This window comes from Ranitomeya variabilis, chromosome 3, assembly GCF_051348905.1.
Source record: "Ranitomeya variabilis isolate aRanVar5 chromosome 3, aRanVar5.hap1, whole genome shotgun sequence".
In the NCBI taxonomy this organism is placed as follows: Eukaryota; Metazoa; Chordata; class Amphibia; order Anura; family Dendrobatidae; genus Ranitomeya; species Ranitomeya variabilis.
Genome location: NC_135234.1, coordinates 485,951,526 through 485,974,804, shown reverse-complemented (window position 1 = coordinate 485,974,804; position 23,279 = coordinate 485,951,526). Strand labels below are relative to the sequence as shown.

Here is a 23,279-nt window from a genome sequence, read left to right as displayed (position 1 = left end):
TCGGAGACTTGCAGGATCTGTTCTCTGCTGCAACAGGCAAAAACCACAGGGTCCTAGTGCCCTCTCAGTGGGACTACAGTTCACCCTCTTACATGCCACCCCACTAGAGGTTGGCGTCCTCGACATACCTTCCCACTCAAATTCATCTTGAGCATATCGCTGAGGCGGTATTCCTGCCGTAGATCGTGTAGTTCTCCTGAGTCCTACATCAACAGGTGTAACCTTAGAGGGAGCTAAAGTCTCTTCCGTGGTCGTGTTAGTGGGCACAAGCGGAGTTGTCTCCTCCTGCGGCTCGATGTCCTGTGATACAGCGTCAGGACCAAGCAGTTGTCCTGATGCACTCTCCTCAACAACATCCTCCATATCCCCAACATTCTCTTCACCCGAGGACATATCGGTCACAGGGGGCAAATAAGCAGGCGCAGGGGTAAGCACACCATCAAACTCAAGATCATTCAGAATTCCCGCCCCTTGGAACATGGCCTCTGGCTCTAGGGGAGTAGGTGCCGAATCTTCAAACCAGCACCGTTGTAACATGTTACGATGCAAATTACGGGTTGGCCCCCCTGTCCCCACCGGTTCGACCTCGTACACAGGAATCTCAGGGTTCACCTGTTTTTTTTATCAGATACGGTATCGCCTCCCATCGGTCACTCAGCTTTCCTGACCGTCGTTTTGGCCTCACCAACACTCTGTCTCCCGGAAAGAACAGCTCTGTTTGTACAGGTCGCGTGTCTCTATGGACCACCTGGCGAAGGCGATCGCCCACCACCTGATGCACCACCCTCAACCGCCGCCGATGCTCTCGTACCCACTCGGATGCAGTCCGAGGGGGGGCGGAGGAGGGATCTGGCACGTTCAAATCCTCAATGTCTCGGCCAGGTCTACCAAACATTAACATGTGTGGTGAGTAACCAGTAGTACTGTGCACCCTGTTATTGTAAGCCCACATCAATTCGGGGAGATACTCAGGCCAGCATGTCTGTTGCTGACTCTCTAAGGACCTCAACATTTGCAACAAGGTCCGATTAAAACGCTCACATGCCCCGTTACCCTGAGGGTGGTAAGGTGTTGTTCTCGACTGCTCGATACCATAGAGCTGGTGCAACTCTTTCATCAGCGTCCCCTGAAAGCAGGCCCCTTGATCTGAATGTATTCTCTGCGGACACCCGAACACTTGAAAGAAATGTCGGCACACTGCCTCAGCCGCCGACTTGGCCGTCTGATCTCTTGTCGGCACCGCTACAGCATACTTGGTAAAGTGATCTGTCATCACCAGGCAATAGGAGTACCCTGACGTAGAGTACCCTATCAACACGCAGTCAATCATGAGTAGCTCCAGTGGAGCTGAAGTCTTAATAGACTGTGTGGGAGCCCGCTGCTCAGGGCTTTTGTTGAGCCCACAAATTCGGCACTGCCGACACGCGTCGGCCACCATCCCTCCCAACTCAGGGCAGTAGAGAACTCGCTGCAACCACTGAAGTGTCTTTTCACTTCCAAAATGGGCCCCCTTCTCATGCGCCTCACGAGCGACCACTGGACCCATCCCCACAGGAATTATCAGTTGGTACCGATGCTGCAGCTCCGATGGCAGGTACACCTTACGATACAAAAGACCTTGTTCCACACACAATTTATCCCATTGTCGAAGGAGTTTCATTCCTTCCATGGACAACTGAGCCTTGTCCTCTGCACTGGGCCAGGTCTTGTTTTGTACCCAACGGCGCACAAGTGCAACGTCCGGACACTCATCCTGGACTCTTGTCCAATCTGAGGATGTTTTACCCAGGACACAGGGCATCCCGGTGGCCACCCCACTTGAGTGTACCACACTTTGGAAGATAGGTATCTGCCCCAAAGCTGGAGTTTCAGTGTCCTCAAGTTGTTCGTCAACATCTTCCCCTGATGACCCAAGGGGCACTCTTGACAATGCATCTGCATTGCCGTTTTCTCGACCAGAGCGAAATTTAATGCGGTAATTGAACTTGGCTAGTCTGGCGACCCACCGCTGCTCTAACGCTCCCAGTTTTGCATTCTCCAAGTGAGCTAGCGGGTTGTTATCTGTCATGACTAGCACCTCAGCTCCTGTTAGATACTCGGCGAAGCGTTCTGTCATTGCCCACACCAGGGCCAGCAATTCCAGCCGGAATGAGCTGTAGTTAGCCAGATTTCGCTCGGAGTCTCTTAAAGATCTGCTGCCATAAGAAATCACTCGCTCTCGGCCATCCTGCACCTGTGCTAGTACTGCCCCCAACCCATGGAGACTACCATCGGTATACAACAAAAAAGGGGTGTCAAACCGGGCGTAGGCCAGCAATGGGGCACTCGTTAGGGCGGTTTTCACTTCATCAAATGCCTTTTTCTGTAGGGGCCCCCATGGAATGGGGCGATTTCGAGGACCCAGCGCTGTCCCTCTCAAAAGTTCATTCAAGGGACTCACTACTTGTGAGAATTTAGGCACAAACCGCCGATAGTATCCTGCTAGGCCCAGGAAGGCCCGCACTTCTCGCAGGTCACAAGGAGGTGGCCACTCTTGTACCGCCTTGATCTTACTGTCTAAAGGTAGTACCCCGTCCGGGGTCACCAGATGACCCAAATATTCAATCTGGTTTCATAACAGTTGACATTTTTTTGGCTTTATTTTCAGGCCGTAGCTCTTGAGCCGCCGGAGAACTTGACGCAGCTTCTCCAGATGATCTTCAAATGAGGTTCCGAACACCACAATGTCGTCTAGATATATCTGGACTGATTCAAAATTTAGATCGCCCAAGCAATGTTCCATCAGGCGTTGGAAGGTTCCCGGGGCGGTGGCGAGGCCAAAAGGCATCCGGTTGAACTCAAAGAGCCCCATTGGCAAGACAAACGCTGTCTTGGCCCGATCTTTTTCAGCCATTGGGACCTGCCAGTACCCACTTGCCAAATCCAATGTTGAGAAATACTTGGCCCGACCCAGGGCCGACAGGGATTCTTCAATACGGGGTAAAGGATATGCGTCCCGTACGGTGTGGGCGTTCAATTTTCGATAATCCACACAAAATCGGAGTGTCCCATCCTTCTTGCGGACCAAAACTACAGGAGCCGCCCAGGGACTCCGGCTCTCTCGGATCACTTGGTTATCCAGCATATTGGCCACCATGCTCTTCACCTCTTGATAAAGCGCTGGAGGAATTTGCCGATATCTTTCTCTAATGGGTGGAGTATCCCCCGTTGGAATCTCATGCTCAATCATCTGGGTACACCCGAAGTCCTCTCCATGTCGGGAAAAGGTCTCTTGATGTTCCCACAAAACTCTCTCCAACTGCTCCAACTGCACGGGGGTCAGCTTCTCCCGATCCACTCCCATCTGCTCCATGATCACATGACCATTCCATTCCTCCGTAGGAGGCTCAGTCCGGCCTACCTCGACCGCAAAGGTCCAGGATGACTGTTGGTCTGGTCGCAGTTCGAATCCTGCATTTTCCGGCACCTTTTCTGCCGGCACGAACAGTTCAGCCAGTATGGTTCCAGCAGGAATTGCAACAGCTTCATCTAAAACATTGATGCATCGGACCGGCACTCGTCCATTCTTCACAATCGCCAGAGACCGGGCCACATGTACCTTGGCAAATGAGGAACCCTCTCGGATGGGCTCAAGTAGCACTTCAAGCCCATTCAATCTCTGTGCAGCTCCCACAGGCAGCATTAAGAGTTCCTCTTGTCTTGGTCCCAGCAGGATCGGGGCCCTCGATGGCACTCGGACCCGGCCCACCCGGCCGCCAGGGACCGCACTTTTCAGCAAGTCGCAACTCAGCACTAGACGGTGTAGAATTCTCTGTGTGGGTCGGTGTCTTGTCGCACATGCCCAGTATCGGGGTCCTTCACTGGCATACATCTGGTGATTCAAGTCTCGCAGCACGTTCATTCCAAGCGTCACTTCCATCCCTCTTCTAGGGGGGTGATCCACCAGTACTACCCCTTTCTGCCCCAGCTCTTGACCAAACATTTTTAGTTGCATCCACACGATTCCCTTGACTGACAGTTGACCATTATTTGCGGCGGTCAGTCGTATCACTCGGCCATCCTCTGGAATCACTAGTCGACTGAAGTATCTCTCATATATTTCCAGTGGCATTATAGTACATTCGGATCCCGTGTCAACCAAGCACCTCATCTTCCGCCCTTCAAATTCTGCTTCTATCACTGGACTACATGCAAACAAATCTTGCTCATTCCGTCGAGGGCTTTGTGTGGGTGGGGCCGCTGCTGCTTGCCCTCTCATGGCAGCGGCCGGAAGTTTAAAGCCGGCGACGGGGTTTCTGGGGCTGCAAGCGTCCGGCAGTAACGAGAGATGTGTCCCTGGCGCCCACACTTCCAGCAGGTGATTGCTCCTCGTGGATGAGGGCTTGACTCATTCTGATAGGACGACCGGGCCGTCTGTGGGGTCACCGTTCCAGGGGGTGGGGCAGGAGGCCCCCGTGAGGGGGTAGAGGCGGGATCAACTGTCAGTTGAGACAATTTCAGCTTCAACTCCTTCACCTCAGCACGCAAAGCTTGTACCACGCTCACCAACCCCTCTCCCCCTGACCCTGATGACCCACCTTCCTCCAGCTGGGCACTGTTCACTGACCCCTCGGGCACGTGAGCAGATTTCTCTTCCCTTTCCACTGCAGCTCGGTAAATCTGCCAGAAGGATAATTCTGGTGCAGCCCGGGCCATTTCCAACAGTTTGTCCCGGAGAAGTCTATTAGCTAAACCGGTGATGAATTGATCCCGGAGCAAGCGGTCTACCTCCCGGAACGCTCCCATGGCCCCCTGGTCTAGTCGCTGCATCTCATTCAGCGTCTCTTGCAAGATATTAGAGTACTGCATCAGGGACTCACACTCTCTCTGGGGACGATTAAAGAATAGGGACCGAAGCTGGGCCACACGCGCTCGGCCCCCCAAACTCCCCTCTAACAGTTCCAAAATCTTTTCTAACGTATCCCTCTCTGATTCTGGGCGCACCATCACCATACGTCTAATATCGCCCTCCAGTGCATTTAAGGCCAGCTCAGCGCGTAACGCGGGGGTCAAATTACACATGCGCAGAATACTCCGGATTCTCTCAGCCCAATCTTGCAACGCCATATTGCGCCCGTCGTATTTCGGCATGTGCTGAAGTAAAGCTCCTACAGGCACATACCCTCCCGAAATCGCCGCGGCTGCCAGGGGAACCCCAACCCCCGAGGGGGATGCGGATACAGCGGGGTCATTTCTACCCTCGCCCTCGTCCATGACAAACACTGGATCCTGCCGACTACGCCAAAAATGTAATGACCAGAGGTCCGAATAAGATCCAGTGAGTCACAAACCAAGACTAAGGCAGAAATCTCCAACGGTATTTACTCAAAGGCAAAACAATAAAGGTAATATGGAGAATTTTAAAGTAAATGCACCCCAAGATACACCAGCTCAGCAGCAGCTGAAATCACTGTGCCACTCCAAGGTCTCCTGAGAACTGTATGCTACGACAGACTAGTAAGAAATTTACCTAACAAGGAAACTAAAACAGGAACAAGTGTAAATTGATTGTAGTGTTATAAAGGGAGCCCCTGGAATGGCACACTGAGTATAACTTACACAACTCTAATATAAGATACACCTCTAAGTAACAATTAAACACTCAGAGCAGAGATATCCGGGTATCTATAACTTATGGTACCGTATCCTGAGATGGATCTCCTCTCAGGTAAGAATCCGCACAGGCTGCAGCCCAGTCTATATCTTCAGCGCCAATAAGTTACAGCAAGCTCCTCTTGTCTGATCGGCGGATGCCGAGCCCAAACGCCGGGGACTTAGTTAGTGGCCTCACGATATTGTCTCTTCTTCTGTAGCTCCTAGGAATGCTTCCACAACAACCTGTCTGTGTCTGTATCAGCAATCGGTCAGACTTGTTTCTCCAATCAATGCACAGGGAATCACAGACTCTCAAACACGTAGTGGGTTTGCAGTAAAGTTTCAGCCTTTCAAAATAAGGTTAGCTCCTCTCCAGAAAAACGTTAGCAATGCAAAGTCTCTCAATAGCTTCTTTTTCTCCAACAAACTCGCAGTAAAATCCTCTCACAGTCTCTTTGCTATAACACAGCAGCTCTGCTCTTCCTTCCCGCCTTTCTCTCTCTCCTCTCACTTCCTTGTTTCACTTTACACACGAGATACCAAACCCCACCCCCCAGCACACATTGTCTCTCGGAGTCTTGCAGGATCTGTTCTCTGCTGCAACAGGCAAAAACCACAGGGTCCTAGTGCCCTCTCAGTGGGACTACAGTTCACCCTCTTACAGTATTCCACTGCTTGGCATGGTCCCCTTCCTCAACTGACCTAAACCCTATTGACTACTTATAGGTCCATTTTAAATGGGAGATTTATAAAGAAAGAAAACTGTACACCTCTCTGAACAGTGTCTGAGATGTTTTTGTTGGTGTTGCTTTTGCTTAAAAAGTTGATCATCAAAAGATCAAGAAACTGACTGATGCCATGCCATGTTATTAGGTTCTTATTCTCTCTTTAACAGAAGAAGATAAACAATGGAGATGGGAAAATTGATGTTTTTCTTTTATTTTTTCAATAATTTTATATACTAATTAAGCACAAATAGATATTTTCCTAAGAAAGACAAAACTTCTTTTTACTTTCTTAAATATTTAGGTTTCAGGTTTATTAACCTTTTGGATTAACCGACAGCACAGTAGTTGTTCAATAATAACATTAATCATCAAAAATACAAATTGCTTGATAATTGTGTACATAGTGTATACACAAATTTAGTGAAAAAAACTTAATGGGGGAGATTTACAAGTAATTTTTGGGTATTTATATAAGCTACGATATATTTAGGGACAATGATTAGGAATTAAGTAATTCAAACACATTCTTGCAATATTATCTACAAATTAATATTGAATATTTCTCCGACTACAGAAAAAGAATTTGATTAAATCTTGATTCAAGGTTATGAATGAGATGGAAATTAAAAAGTTTTACAGCTGGCATTATGAAGTCGTGTACAATCTCCAACCAACTATTCTATAAACATTGGATGTCTGGATCACACATTGCCAGGCAAGTAGCCATTCTTCATATCCCACATTCTGTTTGTTAGACGCCAGTGGAAAGTCCTGTAAGGGGACTGCATAACATTTCCAAAACAAGCAGCTGAATAAATGGCAAAAAAAATCTTATTTGGAATAGATGGTCAGGTGTTTGTGGAACAGCAATCTTATTAACTATAAAACTATACAATTCTCAAGAAAGAAAAAAAATATTTTGTCTATTGTATACTAGTCCAAATGTCCCCTCCTCATTTGAGGGCTGCAAAACTAACTTAAAGGAACTCCACCCTTTACCATGAGAATATCAAAAGCCGTTGACCTGAAAGGGTTGTTTTCACATCACATAAACAAGAGAAAAGACTTGTCACCGACTTTTCATAAGACATAACTGCCTCAAAATGATACATGATGTAGAGCGAGGATTCTTCAATACTATCATCACATCGCACCCTTGTAATCCATGTTTGCATAAGTTTTAGTTAAGAAACTTGGCATTCATTTTACTCACATACTAAAACGTAATTGCTAGCTTTGTCTAAATGACTTGTAAATTATTCTGTGTACTGTATGTCTTTATTGGGAGATAATTATGACTGATTGCCTCTTCTACATCAGCCATTAGAACTAGAGATGAGCGAATTTGCTCAGATTCCCTTTTATTCGGTAAGCTATAGTACTTGTCGAATAGGCTGCAGAGGGAACCCGGCTTCCTGGATCATGCTGGCCGATCAGCTGATCGGCGCTTCAGCTGCATGTGTCACGGCTGTGTCACTGTCACGACACATACATGGAGAGCCCAACAAACAGGCTCTCCATACATATGTCGTGACTGTGACTCAGCCACGACACATGCAGCTGTGGCGCCGATCAGCTGATCGGCCAGCGTGATCCAGGAAGCTTATTTGGCAAGCACTATAGCTTGCCGAATAAGAGGGAACCCGAGCAAATTTGCTCATCTCTAATTATAGCTATTAAAAGTAATCTGTTACCAGGATATTGCTACCTCATCTGAGAGCAATTAAAAATAAACGAGGAAAAGGAGCAAAAAAATGTATTATGAAAAAGTAATATAATTCAACAGAATAAATTAATAAATCACATGAAAAAAGACAAAGTGGATAGTTATTTGACACAGGTGTAAAGCGAATGGTCCCAAAAGAAAAAGTGAAATGGAATGGGGGAACAGAAAAATAGCAGTGAATCATATAAGGTGCCAGTGCACATGCAGTAAATACTCCCACTTAGTAAAGACAATACCAGTATATATACCACAATTATGTATCATATAACTGTTGGCAGATATGCAACAGATACAGACTTATTTGTGAGCAGGAGAAGCTGATGCATGTACCTCATGTTCTGTGTTGATAAAAGTTGAATTACCACATATTATCTACTCTCACAAGTTTCTTCTGTGACCAAACTATGCAACATTGGTCAGTCTTTCTCTGTTTGTAGCAAACTCATATGACATGTGCACTCCCATGCCCATTTCCAGCAGATTCAGGTGGTTTTAACTAGCTGGTTCCTTCCTGCCCCATATATTGTAGCATTTTTAGTCCAGGAGAGGTGTCTTATCAGGTCAGGGACCCGACTATAAGGTACGCATTGATGCTGCAGTTGGGCTCATATACATTGGCCAATCTATGTGCTAAGTACCTTCTTTTTACTGTAAATTTTCCTATAGCAAATTTAGAATTTTCAATTTTTCAAAATCTAACATGTACGTAATATAGCACTGAACCAATGTTCTATGGCAGTAATGCAGTTCCAATTTTCTAGAGTGTACCATTCTAAACAATCTAGAATGCAGCTTTATATTTTCTTATATTTCTGATTTCAAGCAAAAATATGTTGCTCCAATTTTTGGTCAAAATGACTTCAAACATGGTCCTATCTTGCAGGATGATATCGAACATCTGCGTGTTTTTTTTTTTTTTTACTGGTCACTTAAGAACAAAAGCTGCCCATTTTTACCTAAAGATGACTGTTTTCAAAGCTGATTTTCAACCATTGTATTGTCTTTTCTGAGACCCTGTTTTGCTGGATCATAAAAATACTGTCTAGAAAAGTAAATCATCAGGATTTTTATTGCTTCAAATTGAAAAGCACCCCTATAAATATATCCAGGGTTTCTTTACAAAATTTGTCACATTAATAGGGTAAAAAGATGCAGCTGGATCCAAAAAATCCCCATAGTATCAGAAGTAGAAGATGTAATGTAATTCCATAAAATTTCCACCTCTGAACTGTTTTCTGTGTTGCTTCTTGAATCAGAGCACAAAAAAGCATAAGCATCTCTGTGATATAAATTTTACACTGCATTATGAAACATATACAATGCAATATAATGTTACAATATAAAAGAATTATAGAAAATCTAAACTATTTTTTACTTTTCATTTTACAACATTTGTTTTGTAACTATTACCCTTACCCAAACCCTATTACTAGCCATAACCCTAACCCTACATAGATTAGGAAAAGACTCTCTCTCTATATATACTGTGTATTTTCATTTACAGTGAACTTTTTTGTACTTTTAACAGCTGTTTCTGTAGGCTTCTATCTCTGTTCTAAAAAAAATCAAGTATTTGGTGAAGTGTGGAGCTGGAGGAGAGCATAGTTTAGCTTATTCTTTTTACATGGACAGTGACCACTTTGATAGACGTATATCAATATCCCCTCTGTAAGTGAACTCACTAAAAAATGCTCAGCATACCCTTAGAGAAAAAGAAAGATGTCATGAGTGGTGTAGTTGACAAAATGGATCATTTTTGGGAGATTTCAACGATACTAATACTGCATGGGCTTTGTAAATGTGACATGGTGCCCAAAAACCATTTCAGCAAATAATTGAACTACAAATTCAAATGGTACTCCTTCCAGCCCTACCGTTAGCTCAAACGGTAGTATATGACCACATCTTGGATATTGCCAGACACATAAGTCAGAATAAAAAAATGGTGCTGCATCCTGATGTCCCAAATAGGCCTGGTGATTGAGATTCTAAAGGGGATAACAATTAGCTGCAAAAAAATCAAAACAAACTACCAACATAAGCATTGTGAAAAAAGATACAACATATTGTGTGAATCTAGTAATTTGATATTTGTAGTGACATTTTTGATGCAGTCTGAGTGTAGTTTTCAATGTAGTCATAAACATAGCACATGGACAAAAAACATTAGCATCTGATCGAGGCTTTATTGATCCAAATGTCCCACATACACATCCTTTCTACTTATAAGTAGGTAGAGGGGATGTAAAGTATACTTTTCCTGTGCTCCCCCTTGACAAGTGAAAAACATTATTTTTTCCTCCCACAAGTAGAAAAGAAAAATCTGGGAACTACAATGCGGCATTACCGCCATAGTTTAGTGCAAAACGCACAGATGGAGCTTGTAACACCAGACAAATGGCTCATTTATGCCCACTGATGAAGTAGGTGTGCAAATGTATCATCAGTCAGGAAAAATCCAGGGGACACTGCCACTCATGACAATGTAAGTTATCCCACAACATGACAAATATTTTTAATTTTACATTAATAAACAGTAAAATGGTCATTAAATATGAGTGTAGGCAAGCATATCTATACTCAGTATGCTCTCCACTTACCTTGTATCTGGTTTTAGATTTTCTACTGTAGAGTGTGTCTGATTTGTAGTTATGATTGACTGGTCTTTTCCAGGAAGTCCACCATTTTCTTTTGAAATAACATCATATTCTGAAAACAATTAGAAATACTTAGTTTGCTGTCACCATGATTACAAGCTGTTAGTTGTAGCCTGATCCAGGTATTGCACCAAGTCCAACAGATGTGATTGTGGTTGACTTTGGTCATGGTTTTGGTACTGAGGCACAAATCCCTCAGCCAGCACGGATGTTCGAAGGGAAAGTGTCACAGCAATAGATGTCTGATTAGGTGGTTAACAGTCTTCTTTCTATAAATCTGCATACATAGATTGTTGTCAACCACTAAGTAGAACCCTGACTATTAAAAGATTTGAATGAACAATAAACCAGTCACACTAAATCTTTTCCCCAAAAACTACATATCTGTTTGCTCATCTTCTTCTGCTCTTTGATATGTTGCTGGTAGATTAGACTGCCTGTGCAGCGTGATATAGAGAATTTAAAAATAGGTCATTTTCTTATGACACATTCCCTTTAAATAAATTACTTTTTATGTAAGTAAAAGTGCAGAGCCTTTTTCCTGTAAATCAATGGACACTATTTAAAGTTCACACTGTGTATGTTGGTCCAGATTGTATTGAAGGATGCCGCGCTATGTTGTGGGTTCTGTATATAGTAGACTACAGTGTAGATACAAACGGTGAAAATACAAGATCAAACAGATATGTGGATGTGAATGCTTATTCTTTGCAGCAGACTTAAAGATAGCTTTGTGGTGGAATGGACTCCATTTTTTAAGAGAGTGCATAAATGACGTCAGTCATCACTATGGTTTTCATGACAAAGTAGCAATAGGAGACACAAGATGAATTGGTGTATTTTCAGAATAACATGACTATAAAATAATTAGGGCCAGGAAACCATTCCGCAGAAACGTGACATCTATTTGACACAAACCAAGAGGAAATGCGCTGTAATTTATGTAAATCATTAGAGTAATTCTGAATAAATTTTGCCACTAGAAAGCTGGGTAGGACACATGATATACTGTATATCTTCAGAAAACTTTCCACACACAGAGCATTTGGGAAAAAAAAACCAAGACATGTCTTAGTTTGGTCTGATTTGTCAAACATGTACCTGAGCCTGCAAAAAAAACAGACAGCACAAGGTTGCCATGTCATTTTCAATTATTAATTTTTGAAAAAGTCTTTCACCATTTTCCATGGTCACTTTTCACATGTTAAAATGTTTTTATTTTTTCAATTTCTCATCTTTGTTGCAGAGATATTGGATTGTAAAGTTTAGAGTGCCTAGTATGCCCTGATACCTGGTATAGATCCAAAGGGTTGCATGTGACAAACATTGCTCACACAATTATTTTCATCGCTGCTCACCACTGCAGCTCTACTATGCTGGTGCTGTAAGGCTATGTGCACACGTTGCGGAAAGGTGTGCAGATTTTTCCACACTAATTTTGGTAAATCCACAGGAAATTCGCACTGTGGATTTACTGCGGAATTACCGCGGTTTTGATGTGGATTCTACTGCGGTTTTACACCTGCGGATTCCTATTATGGAGCAGGTATAAACCGCTGCGGAAGCCACACAAAGAATTGACATGCTGCGGAATAAACAGCGCTACGTTTTCGCGCGTTTTTTTCCACAGCATGTGCACTGCGGATTTTGTTTTCCATAGGTTTACATGGTGCTGTAAACTCAGGGAAAACTGCTGTGAATCTGCAGCAGCCAATCCGCTGCGGATCTGCAGCAAATTCCACAGCGTGTGCACATACCCTAATGTAATTCACAATGTAATGACATAACAGTGCCGATAGAAGAGAGCTGCAATAGTGAGCAACAATAAAGATGATTGTGTGAGCAATGTTTAGAACATATAATGCTCTGGATCTAGCCTACATTTTTTGGGCATCATTCATTCTATGTAACAAAATCAGAGTGTATAATTGACATTACAGTGTAGCCTTCCCCTTCTGATGACTGTAATTACAGTAAGGGCTAGGAATGAGGAATTCTCAATTTGATAATATTAGACACATCAGTGTTACCAGATTCCAGTGACTTTATCTGGGGGAGTTTGCTTTTTTCTCCTTTATGACAATGCATTCTTATGATTGGAAAATGTCTTTCAGGGGAAAAAGTAAATGCCGCAAGAGAAGTTTCCTTGCTAACATCCCCTCTTTTGATGAGAAAATTGGCACATTAGGGGCTCTATAATTTACAAGACAATGTCTCTGCAACACAGAGGAAAAATTAAAAAAATAAACACGGTTTTAGCCTCTTTTGTATAAAATTTGTATAAGGTGTCCAGTTTAATATGACAAAACTGGTGAAAGGTCCTCTTTAAAGTAGCTTTAGTCTGTTCTGGCACATTTGCATGTTCTCTGCATCTTTTCCTCTATATGAATTAGTCTTCTATGAAACTGTCCCTAAAATGTACAGTTTATTTCACTGTGAAATTACATAAGTCACACAGGAGGCAGTAGCACATGGATGCTTAAATTTGGATATAATCCACTACTATAATAAAGTATGTCACAATGAATTGAGTAAAGCTAAAAAGCAGAATTATTTTTTCTTTATTCCAGGCATACTCTGTCTAAAAGTAACAAAATCAGCGGACGTGAGAGAGACAGCGCAAGACTGCTGAACGCCGTGATTGACTGCAGTAGTCACAAACTATAGTTGTGATGTTATCGCTGCAGCCATATCAAACAATAAATGGAACAGTGGCAAAAAGGCAATGTTGGAGAAGTGGAGAGTAAGTAGGCCTGATTTCACCACATTTAGGTAGAGAAAGCCAGCAGAATTAAAAAAGAATAAAGTTCAAAGTCAGTATCAGTGCTGTTTGGCCATGTGAGCAGTGATGTCATTGTTGAACCTAATTAGAACCCAGACAGAAGGTAGCTGTAGGGAAACAACATTGATTCATGGTAATCCAACACTGGGATTATTTTCATTACATGTCAGATTAGAAGAATTCTTCAACCATTGTGTGTCAGATCTTCAGAATTTCACTGTAGTATTTTTATGAAAACATGGCCCTCATGACAGTAAACTACAGTCACTTTTCTTGCCTGGCTTCTCATATTTCTCTAACTGCTGAAAATATATAAAGTGGGGTAGTAAAATATTAGCTCTCACAAAGGAGAGCCTAGATAATGCAAAACTAATGGAGCCTTTACGCACTTCAATAAAGATTATTGGCAATTTATGGCTCGTGCTACTATTTGAACTGCTTTAGAGAAAAGGATGACAGGTTTTAATGTTGCAAAATCAAGCAAATACGTCATAAGATGAATCTGACATTCTTTATGCCATTCATTCTTTATCATAATATTCTAGTTAGAGTAAAGCAGAGTGATTTGTGGATAACTTATAGGGAATCACATTTACACATTCCAGGCATTGGTGAGCCTAGCTAAGCTGTGCCATGTCAATGAAATGTGCTCTGACCAGTAGCGTAGCTACCAGGGGGGCAGAGGGTGCTGTCGCCCCGGGCCCGGAGCTCAGAGGGGGCCCACCTGGAGCTACGCTACCCTTAACTATATTAGCCTGCTGTGCACGCCAATATAGTTGAGCTCTGCAGTAGAGCAGGGACAGAATCTCCCTGCTCTGCTGCGGTCTGTTCTGTAGAGGAGCATGTACCCGGGGACGCTGGGTGCCGGCACTGTACCTGCTGCCTCCAGCAGAGCATACTGCAGACGCACACATTGCCGGCTGTGTGGTGTCTGTCTGCAGAGAGACTTCAGGACGCTGCTTCTTCCCTCCCTGCCCTGCATACAGGAGCAGGACAGGAGATAGGACGGAGTAGGAGCTCAGGCTGCAGGGGGCTGGAGGTGACTGCACTGTGCAGTGAGGAGGAGGCAGGACACTGTTCCCCTCCTGACATGTCCCTGAGGTTTCTTGCATCCGTTTTGCTCTGTCTCTGTCAGTCTCTCTGTCTCCCTCGCTCTCTGTGTCTCTGTCAGTCTCTCAGTCTCTCTCTCTGTCTCGCTCTCTCAATCTCGCTGTCTGTCTCGCTTGCTCTCTGTTTCGCTTGCTCTCTGTCTCGCTCTCTGTCTCTCGCTCAGTCTCGCTCTCTCTCTGTCTCGCACTCTGTCTTGCTCTCTCTGTCTGTCTCTGTCTCGCTCACGCTCTGTCTCGCTCACGCTCTGTCTCGCTCTCTGTCTCGCGCTCTGTCTCGCGCTCTGTCTCGCTCTCTGTCTCGCGCTCTGTCTCGCGCTCTGTCTCGCTCTCTGTCTCGCTCTCTGTCTCGTTCGCTCTCTGTCTCTGTCTCGCTCTCTCTGTCTCTCTCTGTCTCGCTTACTCTGTCTCGCTCTGTCTCGCTTACTCTGTCTCGCTCTCTGTCTCTCGCTCAGTCTCGCTCTCTCTCTGTCTCGCACTCTGTCTTGCTCTCTGTCTGTCTCTGTCTCGCTCACGCTCTGTCTCGCTCACGCTCTGTCTCGCGCTCTGTCTCGCGCTCTGTCTCGCTCTCTGTCTCGCTCTCTCTGTCTCGTTCGCTCTCTGTCTCTGTCTCGCTCTCTCTGTCTCTCTCTGTCTCGCTTACTCTGTCTCGCTCTGTCTCGCTTACTCTGTCTCGCTCTCTGTCTCTCGCTCAGTCTCGCTCTCTCTCTGTCTCGCACTCTGTCTTGCTCTCTCTGTCTGTCTCTGTCTCGCTCACGCTCTGTCTCGCTCACGCTCTGTCTCGCTCTCTGTCTCGCGCTCTGTCTCGCGCTCTGTCTCGCTCTCTGTCTCGCGCTCTGTCTCGCGCTCTGTCTCGCTCTCTGTCTCGCTCTCTGTCTCGTTCGCTCTCTGTCTCTGTCTCGCTCTCTCTGTCTCTCTCTGTCTCGCTTACTCTGTCTCGCTCTGTCTCGCTTACTCTGTCTCGCTCTCTGTCTCTCGCTCAGTCTCGCTCTCTCTCTGTCTCGCACTCTGTCTTGCTCTCTCTGTCTGTCTCTGTCTCGCTCACGCTCTGTCTCGCTCACGCTCTGTCTCGCGCTCTGTCTCGCGCTCTGTCTCGCTCTCTGTCTCGCTCTCTCTGTCTCGTTCGCTCTCTGTCTCTGTCTCGCTCTCTCTGTCTCTCTCTGTCTCGCTTACTCTGTCTCGCTCTGTCTCGCTTACTCTGTCTCGCTCTCAGTCTCGCTCTCTCTCAGTCTGTCTCGCTCTCTGTCAGTCTGTCTCTCTCTGTTTCGCTCACTCTCTGTCTCGCTTACTCTGTCTCGCTCTCTGTTTCGCTCTCTGTCAGTCTGTCTATCTCTGTCTCGCTCACTCTCAGTCTCGCTCTCTCTCGCTCTCTGTCTCTCGCTGTCTCGCTCACTCTCTGTCTTGCTCACTCTCTATCTCGCTCACTCTGTCTCGCTCTCAGTCTCGCTCTCTCTCAGTCTGTCTCGCTCTCTCTCTGTCTCGCTCACTCTCTGTCTCGCTCTCTCTGTCTCTCAGGGTCAATCACTCTCTCAGTCTCTGTCTCTGTCAGTCTCTGTCAGTCTCTCTCTGTCACTCTCTGGCAGTCTCTCTCTGTTTCAGTCTTTGTCTCGCTCTCTGTCTCTCAGTCTCTGTCTCTCAGTCTCTGTCAGTCTCTCTCTGGCTCAGTCTTTGTCTCACTCTCAGTTTGTCTCTGTCTTAGTCTCTCTCTCTCAGTCTCGCTCTCTCTCTGTCTCGCTCTCTCAGTCTCGCTCTCTCTCTGTCTCGCTCTCTCTCTGTCTCGCTCTCAGTCTGTCAGTCTCCCTGTCTCTCTGTCTGTCTCTCAATCTCTGTCTCTCTGTCAGTCTCTCTCTTCAGTCTGTCTCTTTGTCTGTCTCTCTCAGTCTCTCTGTCTCTCTCAGTCAAGGTCTCGCTCTCTGTCTCTCTCAGTCTCGCTCTCTGTGTCTTTCTGTCTCAGTCTCTCTCTGAGTCTCTGTTTCTGTGTCAGTCTCTCTCTGTCTCTCTCAGTCTCTGGCAGTCTCTCTCTGTCTCTCAGTCTCTGTCTCACTCTCTCTCTCAGTTTGTCTCAGTCTCGCTCTCTCTCTGTCTTGCTCTCTCAGTCTCGATCTCAGTCTCTGTGTCAGTCTCTCTCTCTGTCTGTTAGTCTCTGTCTCGCTCTCTGTCTGTCTCTGTCAGTCTCTCTCTGTCTGTCTCTCTGTGTGACTCTATTAGTCTCTCAGTCCCTCTCTGTCAGTCTCTCTCAGTCTCTCTGTCAGTCTCTCTGTCTCTTTGTCTCGGTATCGCTCTCTGTCTCTCTCAGTCTCGCTCTCTGTCTTTCTCTCTGTCTTCTCTCTCTCTGTCTCTCAGTCTCTCAGCATCTCTCTCTCTATCTCTTGTAATGTGGTCCTGTAGCTGGGGTCAGGCCATGTTCACACTTTGCGGTTTTTACCGCGGATCCGCGGTGATTTTGATGCTGCGGGTCCGCAGCAGTTTCCTTAGCGTTTACATTAACATGTAAACCCTATGGAAACCGCAAACCACAGTGCACATGCTGCGGGAAAAACCGCGCAGAAACGCAGCTGTTTACAACCCGCAGCATGTCACTTCTTTGTGCAGAATCGCAGCGATTCTGCACCCATAGAAATGCATTGAACCGCTTACTTCCCGCATGGGGCTGTGCCCACGTTGCGGGAAGTAAGCGGTTAATGTGCGGGTGGTACCCGGGGTGGAGGAGAGGAGACTCTCCTCCAGGCCCTGGGACCCATAAATAGTATAACAAAAAAAAGAATTAAAATAAAAAATGATGCTATACTCACCTCTCAGCGCTGCCCGCGGCCGTCCGGTCTTCGGTTTGCTGTGCGAGCAGGGCCTGTGGTGACGTCGCGGTCACCGTCGGGTCTTCGGTTTGCTGTGCGAGCAGGGCCTGTGGTGACGTCGCGGTCACATGACCGTGATGACGCCCGGGTCACATGACCGTGACGTCACGAAGGTCCTTCTCGGCACAGCATCTTTGGAACCGGAGCGCCGGGTGCAGCGCCCAGGAGATCCGGACATCAGAGGGGGTGAGTATAACCAATTTTTATTATTTTTATCATTACTATTGATGCTGCATATTGCTGCATATGCAGCATCAATAGTACAGGAGTAATCCCGCAGCGGAAACCGCGGAACAAACCGCAATAAATCTGCAGGGATAACCGCAGCGGTTTTGCCCTGCAGATTTATCAATTCCTCTGCGGGATAAACCTGCAGAGCACACCGCAAAGTGTGAACATGGCCTCAGGGTCCTATCAGTCCAGTGTGTGTCATCTCATATCAGTAAATACAAGGTAACAAACATGAAAATGCTATTTATATAAACAATAAAAATCCCCATAAAGTTGAGTATAAATATATATGATGAAAAGCCAAATAGAATAAAAATGGGAACAGCCAGTAGGTGAGTATAGATAATCACAATCACCTTTAGCTGCATATGTATACTCAGTCTGAATAACATGGCCCGCAAATGGGGAGAAGGGCAAAAAAAGAAGAGATGACATACGGGGGGGCGCACTTTCTTCTTTCATTGTGTGATATTTTACCTCCCCCTTTCTTCTGCTTTCCTCTTTCTTTCCATTCACCTCTTTTGGGTCTTGTCCAGACAAGAGTATTCCTTTTAGGGTTACCTGGATTCATTCAGGGACCTATTCCCATATGATGGACTCTATACACATTTACTGGTTGTTTTTATTTTCTGCAATTTGCAGCCCACAGAAAGGGTCAGAGACCAGAATCCAAGGGAGATACAACGTGGGGGCCAATGCGGGGGCCATTATACATTTTCGATTACAGCAGGATCATCTGCTGAGGTTCCCCCTATACCCATGATTAAAGTGTGCCACTATAGTTGTAATCAAGGGATAGGGGCCCACTCAGATGGTTCGCCCCCCCTGAGCTGAACCCTTAGCTACGCCTCTGGCTCTGACCAATTGTATGCAGATTACATAATAGACCTAGCAATGTGACATCACCACTTGATTTCCTGGGTGAATTGAATCTGTTCCTAAAAGGTTTCCACATAAACAACATTAATTACATCACCATATGTGATAAATGTATAATCGTTGGGGGTCTTTGGGGCCATCCTTAGAATGGAGGTCTCAACATTCCCTGTGTGAATGGAGCGATAATACAGATGCATGACCACCACTACATTCACTTCTATAGGGCTGACAGATATAGCCATTCTGTCAGTCCATAGTAGTGAATAAAATGTTATATCACACACCTACTACCACTCCATTCCCACAAGGGACTTCTGGTTTTGGTATGGACTGGTAAGGTCTCAGCAGTTGAATAGCTGACATCTGCTTTAAAGAAGTTTTCCAATTAACAAAGTACATTTTATTCAATAAATCTTGAATAATTATTAGTTCCTCAATTGGATGAGTTAAAAAATGTTCCTGTGCTGAGCTAATCTTAGAAATGTGTTCCTGCTGTGTACTGTGTAATGGCTGTGTCTGACTGTACAGGGACATGGTCTGATCATATCACATCTCCTGGGCAGGGGAGAAAGGAAAAGAGAGGATACAGACAGGACAGAATCTCAGATGATTCTTTCTTTGAGGTAAAACATTGCTTAAAAACAAGCAGTGAAATGTTTCACCTCACAAAAAGAGTCAGCTGTGATCTCCTTCTCTAATGTCTGTATATTCTTTTGCTTTCTCCCCTGTCCAGTATATGTGGTATGATCAGACCATGTTTCTGTCAGACAGCCATTACACAGTACACAGCAGGGACACATTTATAAGATTATCTCAGCACAGGAACATTTTTTATCCAATTGTGGAACTTCTTTTTTTTTCAGAGTCCTATTGATTAGAATGTACTTTGTTGCTGAGAAAACCCCTTAACAGATACAGTATTAAAGCAAGTAACTAAGTTGACTTTTCATATCTATATACTGTATAGTAGGTTATTGAAAAGAAACATGATCACTTTACTCACCAGTGACGGTGTCATTGTCAGGCTTCTCCCAATTCAAGACAACAAAGGATGAACACCCCTCAACAGTGTAGACTGTGAGATTAGTTGGGGGATTCTGAGGAGCACTGGTGACTTCTTGGTTGGTGCTCTCCTCTTCTGTGGAAAAGTGTTTGAGAGTATCCGTGATGGAGCATGGTACGGACTCATTCTTGCTCATGTATAGTACATGAGGATCTGTAGAGGAAATCGCATAATAGTTTAATTAAGTTGCATATACATACATTTATAGATAAAATACAGTATACCATACTTTACTAGAGTTTAATCAGAAAACATTGATGATAAACTCATAATGAAGGTGATGTCTCCACTTTGGATCCCTCTCAATGACTTAGTGAGTTGATAAATGAACCTGCCTAGATGAGTTCCTGTTTTCTATTGCTAGGGTTGATATGTACATACTGGTGAAAATAATTGATCAGTCGAGGAGCCATTCTATTGGTGATTGCCTCAATAAAGGATATTTAGGAAACTATTCAAGAGAATAACTTTCTTTGTTGCAACCAAATACAGTGTAGCTTTTTTTTTGTTTTCTGCTTTTGAAAAATGAACGTTGCTCTGTGATTAGCTGCTATGGACAACAATGTTTAATTTATCCAGTTAATAAATTTGCCCCTATGTTCCTTCTGTGGCCATTATAACGTGAAGCTACATGTGACATACAATGGCACAGACAGTGCTGGTCTGCAGCACTTCTTTTTAAATCAGATCTTTATATTAAAAAAGGAACAACACAAACAGTTTCCTTTTTGGTTATCAAACATAGCTATAATATTGTACATTACAGAATTAAAGGAAAGGGTTTAGAATATAATTTCACAGTGCATCATTAATATGTACCCAACTCCCTATCCCTACCCTAACTCAAGCCTTAACAAACCAGGGAATATTTCCCTTTTTGTTTTAAATCCATAAACGCATAGGAATACATTTTTCGAAGCAAGGGTTATTATGAAGAAGATAATACAATAAATAACCTATGTCTGAATAAGAGGTTCGAGGGTAACCTTGGAGTATCCAACCAGAGACCCCATATCCCCAAGAATTTACGCATTGAATTATGTTTAATTTAGGCACCCTTTTCTAGTCAAATAATATTATTTATCTTACGTCTTAGTTTACCAATGCTTAAAGGGCCACTGTCACCCCCCTCCAGCCGTTATAAACTAAAAGAGCCACCTTGTGCAGCAGTAATGCTGCAGTCTAACAAGGTGGCTCTTTTAGTTTTTGATTCAGTTATTCCCTCAATAAAGCGTTTTAAAATTTGTACAAAATAACCTGTCCTTAGACCTGGAGGCGGTCCGAAGCTTCCTCGGTGAATCTCCCAACGGCCGTCACTCTTCTCTTCTGGTGATGTGGTCGCCGCCCCCTGAGCGCTGTTTCTTCTTAAATCCGGCGCCTGCGCTGTGCGTGCCTGCCTGGGGCAGGCGCAGTCTTCATTGTCCGTCATAGGTCAGATGCAGGGTGCCTGACTGCGCCTGTGCGGGCAGTGCGGCCACCCTGTTGCTGAATCCCCGCCCCGCACTGTGTTATTCATTATGCACAGTGCGGGGCTGGGGTTCCTGGGCATGCGCACTACGCTGTTCAGACGCTCCCCCAGCTCAGACGCTCCCCCAGCTCAGACGCTCCCCCAGCTCCCCCGCCTTCCAGCGTTGTTATTTGCGGCTGCTTCATTCCAAATGCTGGCAAGGAAACCTGTATATTACGGCAACGCTGGAATGCGGGGGAGCTGGGGGAGCGTCTGAACAGCGCAGTGCGCATGCCCAGGAACCCCAGCCCCGCACTGTGCATAATGAATAACACAGTGCGGGGCGGGGATTCAGCAACAAGGTTGCCACACTGCCGGCACAGGCGCAGTTTTAGCGTTTAGCGTTCCTTCCCTTCCAAGCCCTGCTGTGCGCCCAAACAGTAGTTTTCTACCACATATGGGGTATTCGTGTACTTAGGAGAAATTGCGCAACAAAATTTTAAGATCAATTTTCTTCTGTTAACCTTGTGAAGCAATATTTTTGCCGGAAAAATATATTTTTTCATTTTCATGGCTCAACGCTATAAAATTCTGTGAAGAACATGTGGGTTCAAGGTGCTCACCACAGCTCTAAATAAATTACTTGAGGGTGTAGTTCCCAAACACTAGTTTTCCACCAAATGTAATTGCTTTAATTGCTTTAAATCCTGTTAAGCACCTGAAAGGTTAATAAACTTTAAAATGGTTCCACTTTTGGGTATTTGTCATATAGGCCCCTCAACGTCAAATCAAATGTGATGCATTCCCTAGATTGTTTTTTTTAATTTTGTTGGAATAATGAGAAATTTGCTGATCAAAATGTAACTTTTCTAGATCCTAACAAAAAAAAATGACGCTGATGTAAAGAAAACATGTGGCAAATGTTCTTAACTATTTTGTGTGATGCAACCATCTGGTTTAAACGCATAAAAATTAATAGTTTGAAAATTGCGATATTTAATAAAATAAACATGAAAAATTTCCGCCTAAATTTACCTCTACCATAAAGTACAATGTGTCACGAAAAAACAAACCCAGAATTACTGGGATACATTGAAGCGTTCCAGAGTTATTACCTCATTAAGTGACACCAGTCAGTAATTGTAAAATTTTAGCTTGGGAAAACAGGCTCGGGGTTAAGCAGAGCATTAATACATGGATGGTGCTGCAGTATGCTGTTACCCGGTCAGAGGATAACACGAGAATGGCATTTGTCACTTTATCATAGCCATCCTGTTTGGAAGTGGAAAAATAATGAAAACATACTGTATAGCTCAGTGTTTTACTGCTATTATGTTATATCGTGCATTCCTTGCAATAACTGTCATCACACAAAAACAATACAAAAATAAACTCTTTCTTAGCTGATGGTTCTGGTTAAAAGATATCTGAATTTTTTTTTTAGTCTCTTTGATTTCTAATACTTTATAGTGTGCTAAACCCTTTCTCATCCCTAGGGACAAATATATAACAGTTACAGGATTTGATTGAGTAACTAGCTCGACTTTTATTTACTTTGATTGCATCACGATAACCACAATGGAATGTAAAAATCACACACTTGCTGACTTTGCCATCTATCAATCCAAGTGATTATTTATTCTAACAAAAACAGCTAGATTGTTCATTGCCTGAATTATCACTGCTTAGTAATACACATAGCCTATTTATTTATCTACGAATATGAACATGAATTAGATGTTTGAAAAATGTCTGTGATCTCAGATAATTGTCTGCAGTGGTCACAATAGTGATGTGCATAAAGTCTTTAATCCAATGGTGAACTGAACAGATTAGTAATGGTTACTTTATTATATTAATACTTTTCCTGCGCCTAGCTTGTTTTTTTTAAATCTTCTACAACTCCTTTAAAGGTGACACCTCTCCCAGTTCTACATACAAATGACTTTGAAGGGTGACAGTCTTTTATTGCCCCCCTTAATTGTAATTTTCAATATTTTTAATCATGCAAATAATTTCTTACTTGTGTATCTAGTTTTGCCCAAAGCATCAATATCAGATTTCGGTGCAGTACTGAAAACTGTGGAAGGCACTGGAAATAAAAACATAATATTTAGGACACCATACATTTTACAACAACTTTGCAGAGGCTGCATTCTTAATATAGTGAAAGT

The 23,279-nt window shown here is 44.2% G+C and overlaps 1 protein-coding gene across 19 annotated transcripts in view; it reads right to left on the bottom strand.

Annotated features, from left to right (window-relative positions):
- Nucleotides 1-23,279, bottom strand: part of ABI3BP (ABI family member 3 binding protein) — a 674,363-nt gene that overhangs the window by 81,742 nt on the left and 569,342 nt on the right. For all 19 annotated transcript variants that reach the window (XM_077296740.1, XM_077296741.1, XM_077296745.1 and 16 more), the window contains 3 exons: nucleotides 23,129-23,197; nucleotides 19,599-19,811; nucleotides 10,689-10,797 (listed from right to left, as the gene is read on the bottom strand). In XM_077296740.1, coding sequence (XP_077152855.1) covers nucleotides 10,689-10,797; nucleotides 19,599-19,811; nucleotides 23,129-23,197 — 391 coding nt within the window. The remainder of the gene's footprint in view (nucleotides 1-10,688; nucleotides 10,798-19,598; nucleotides 19,812-23,128; nucleotides 23,198-23,279) is intronic.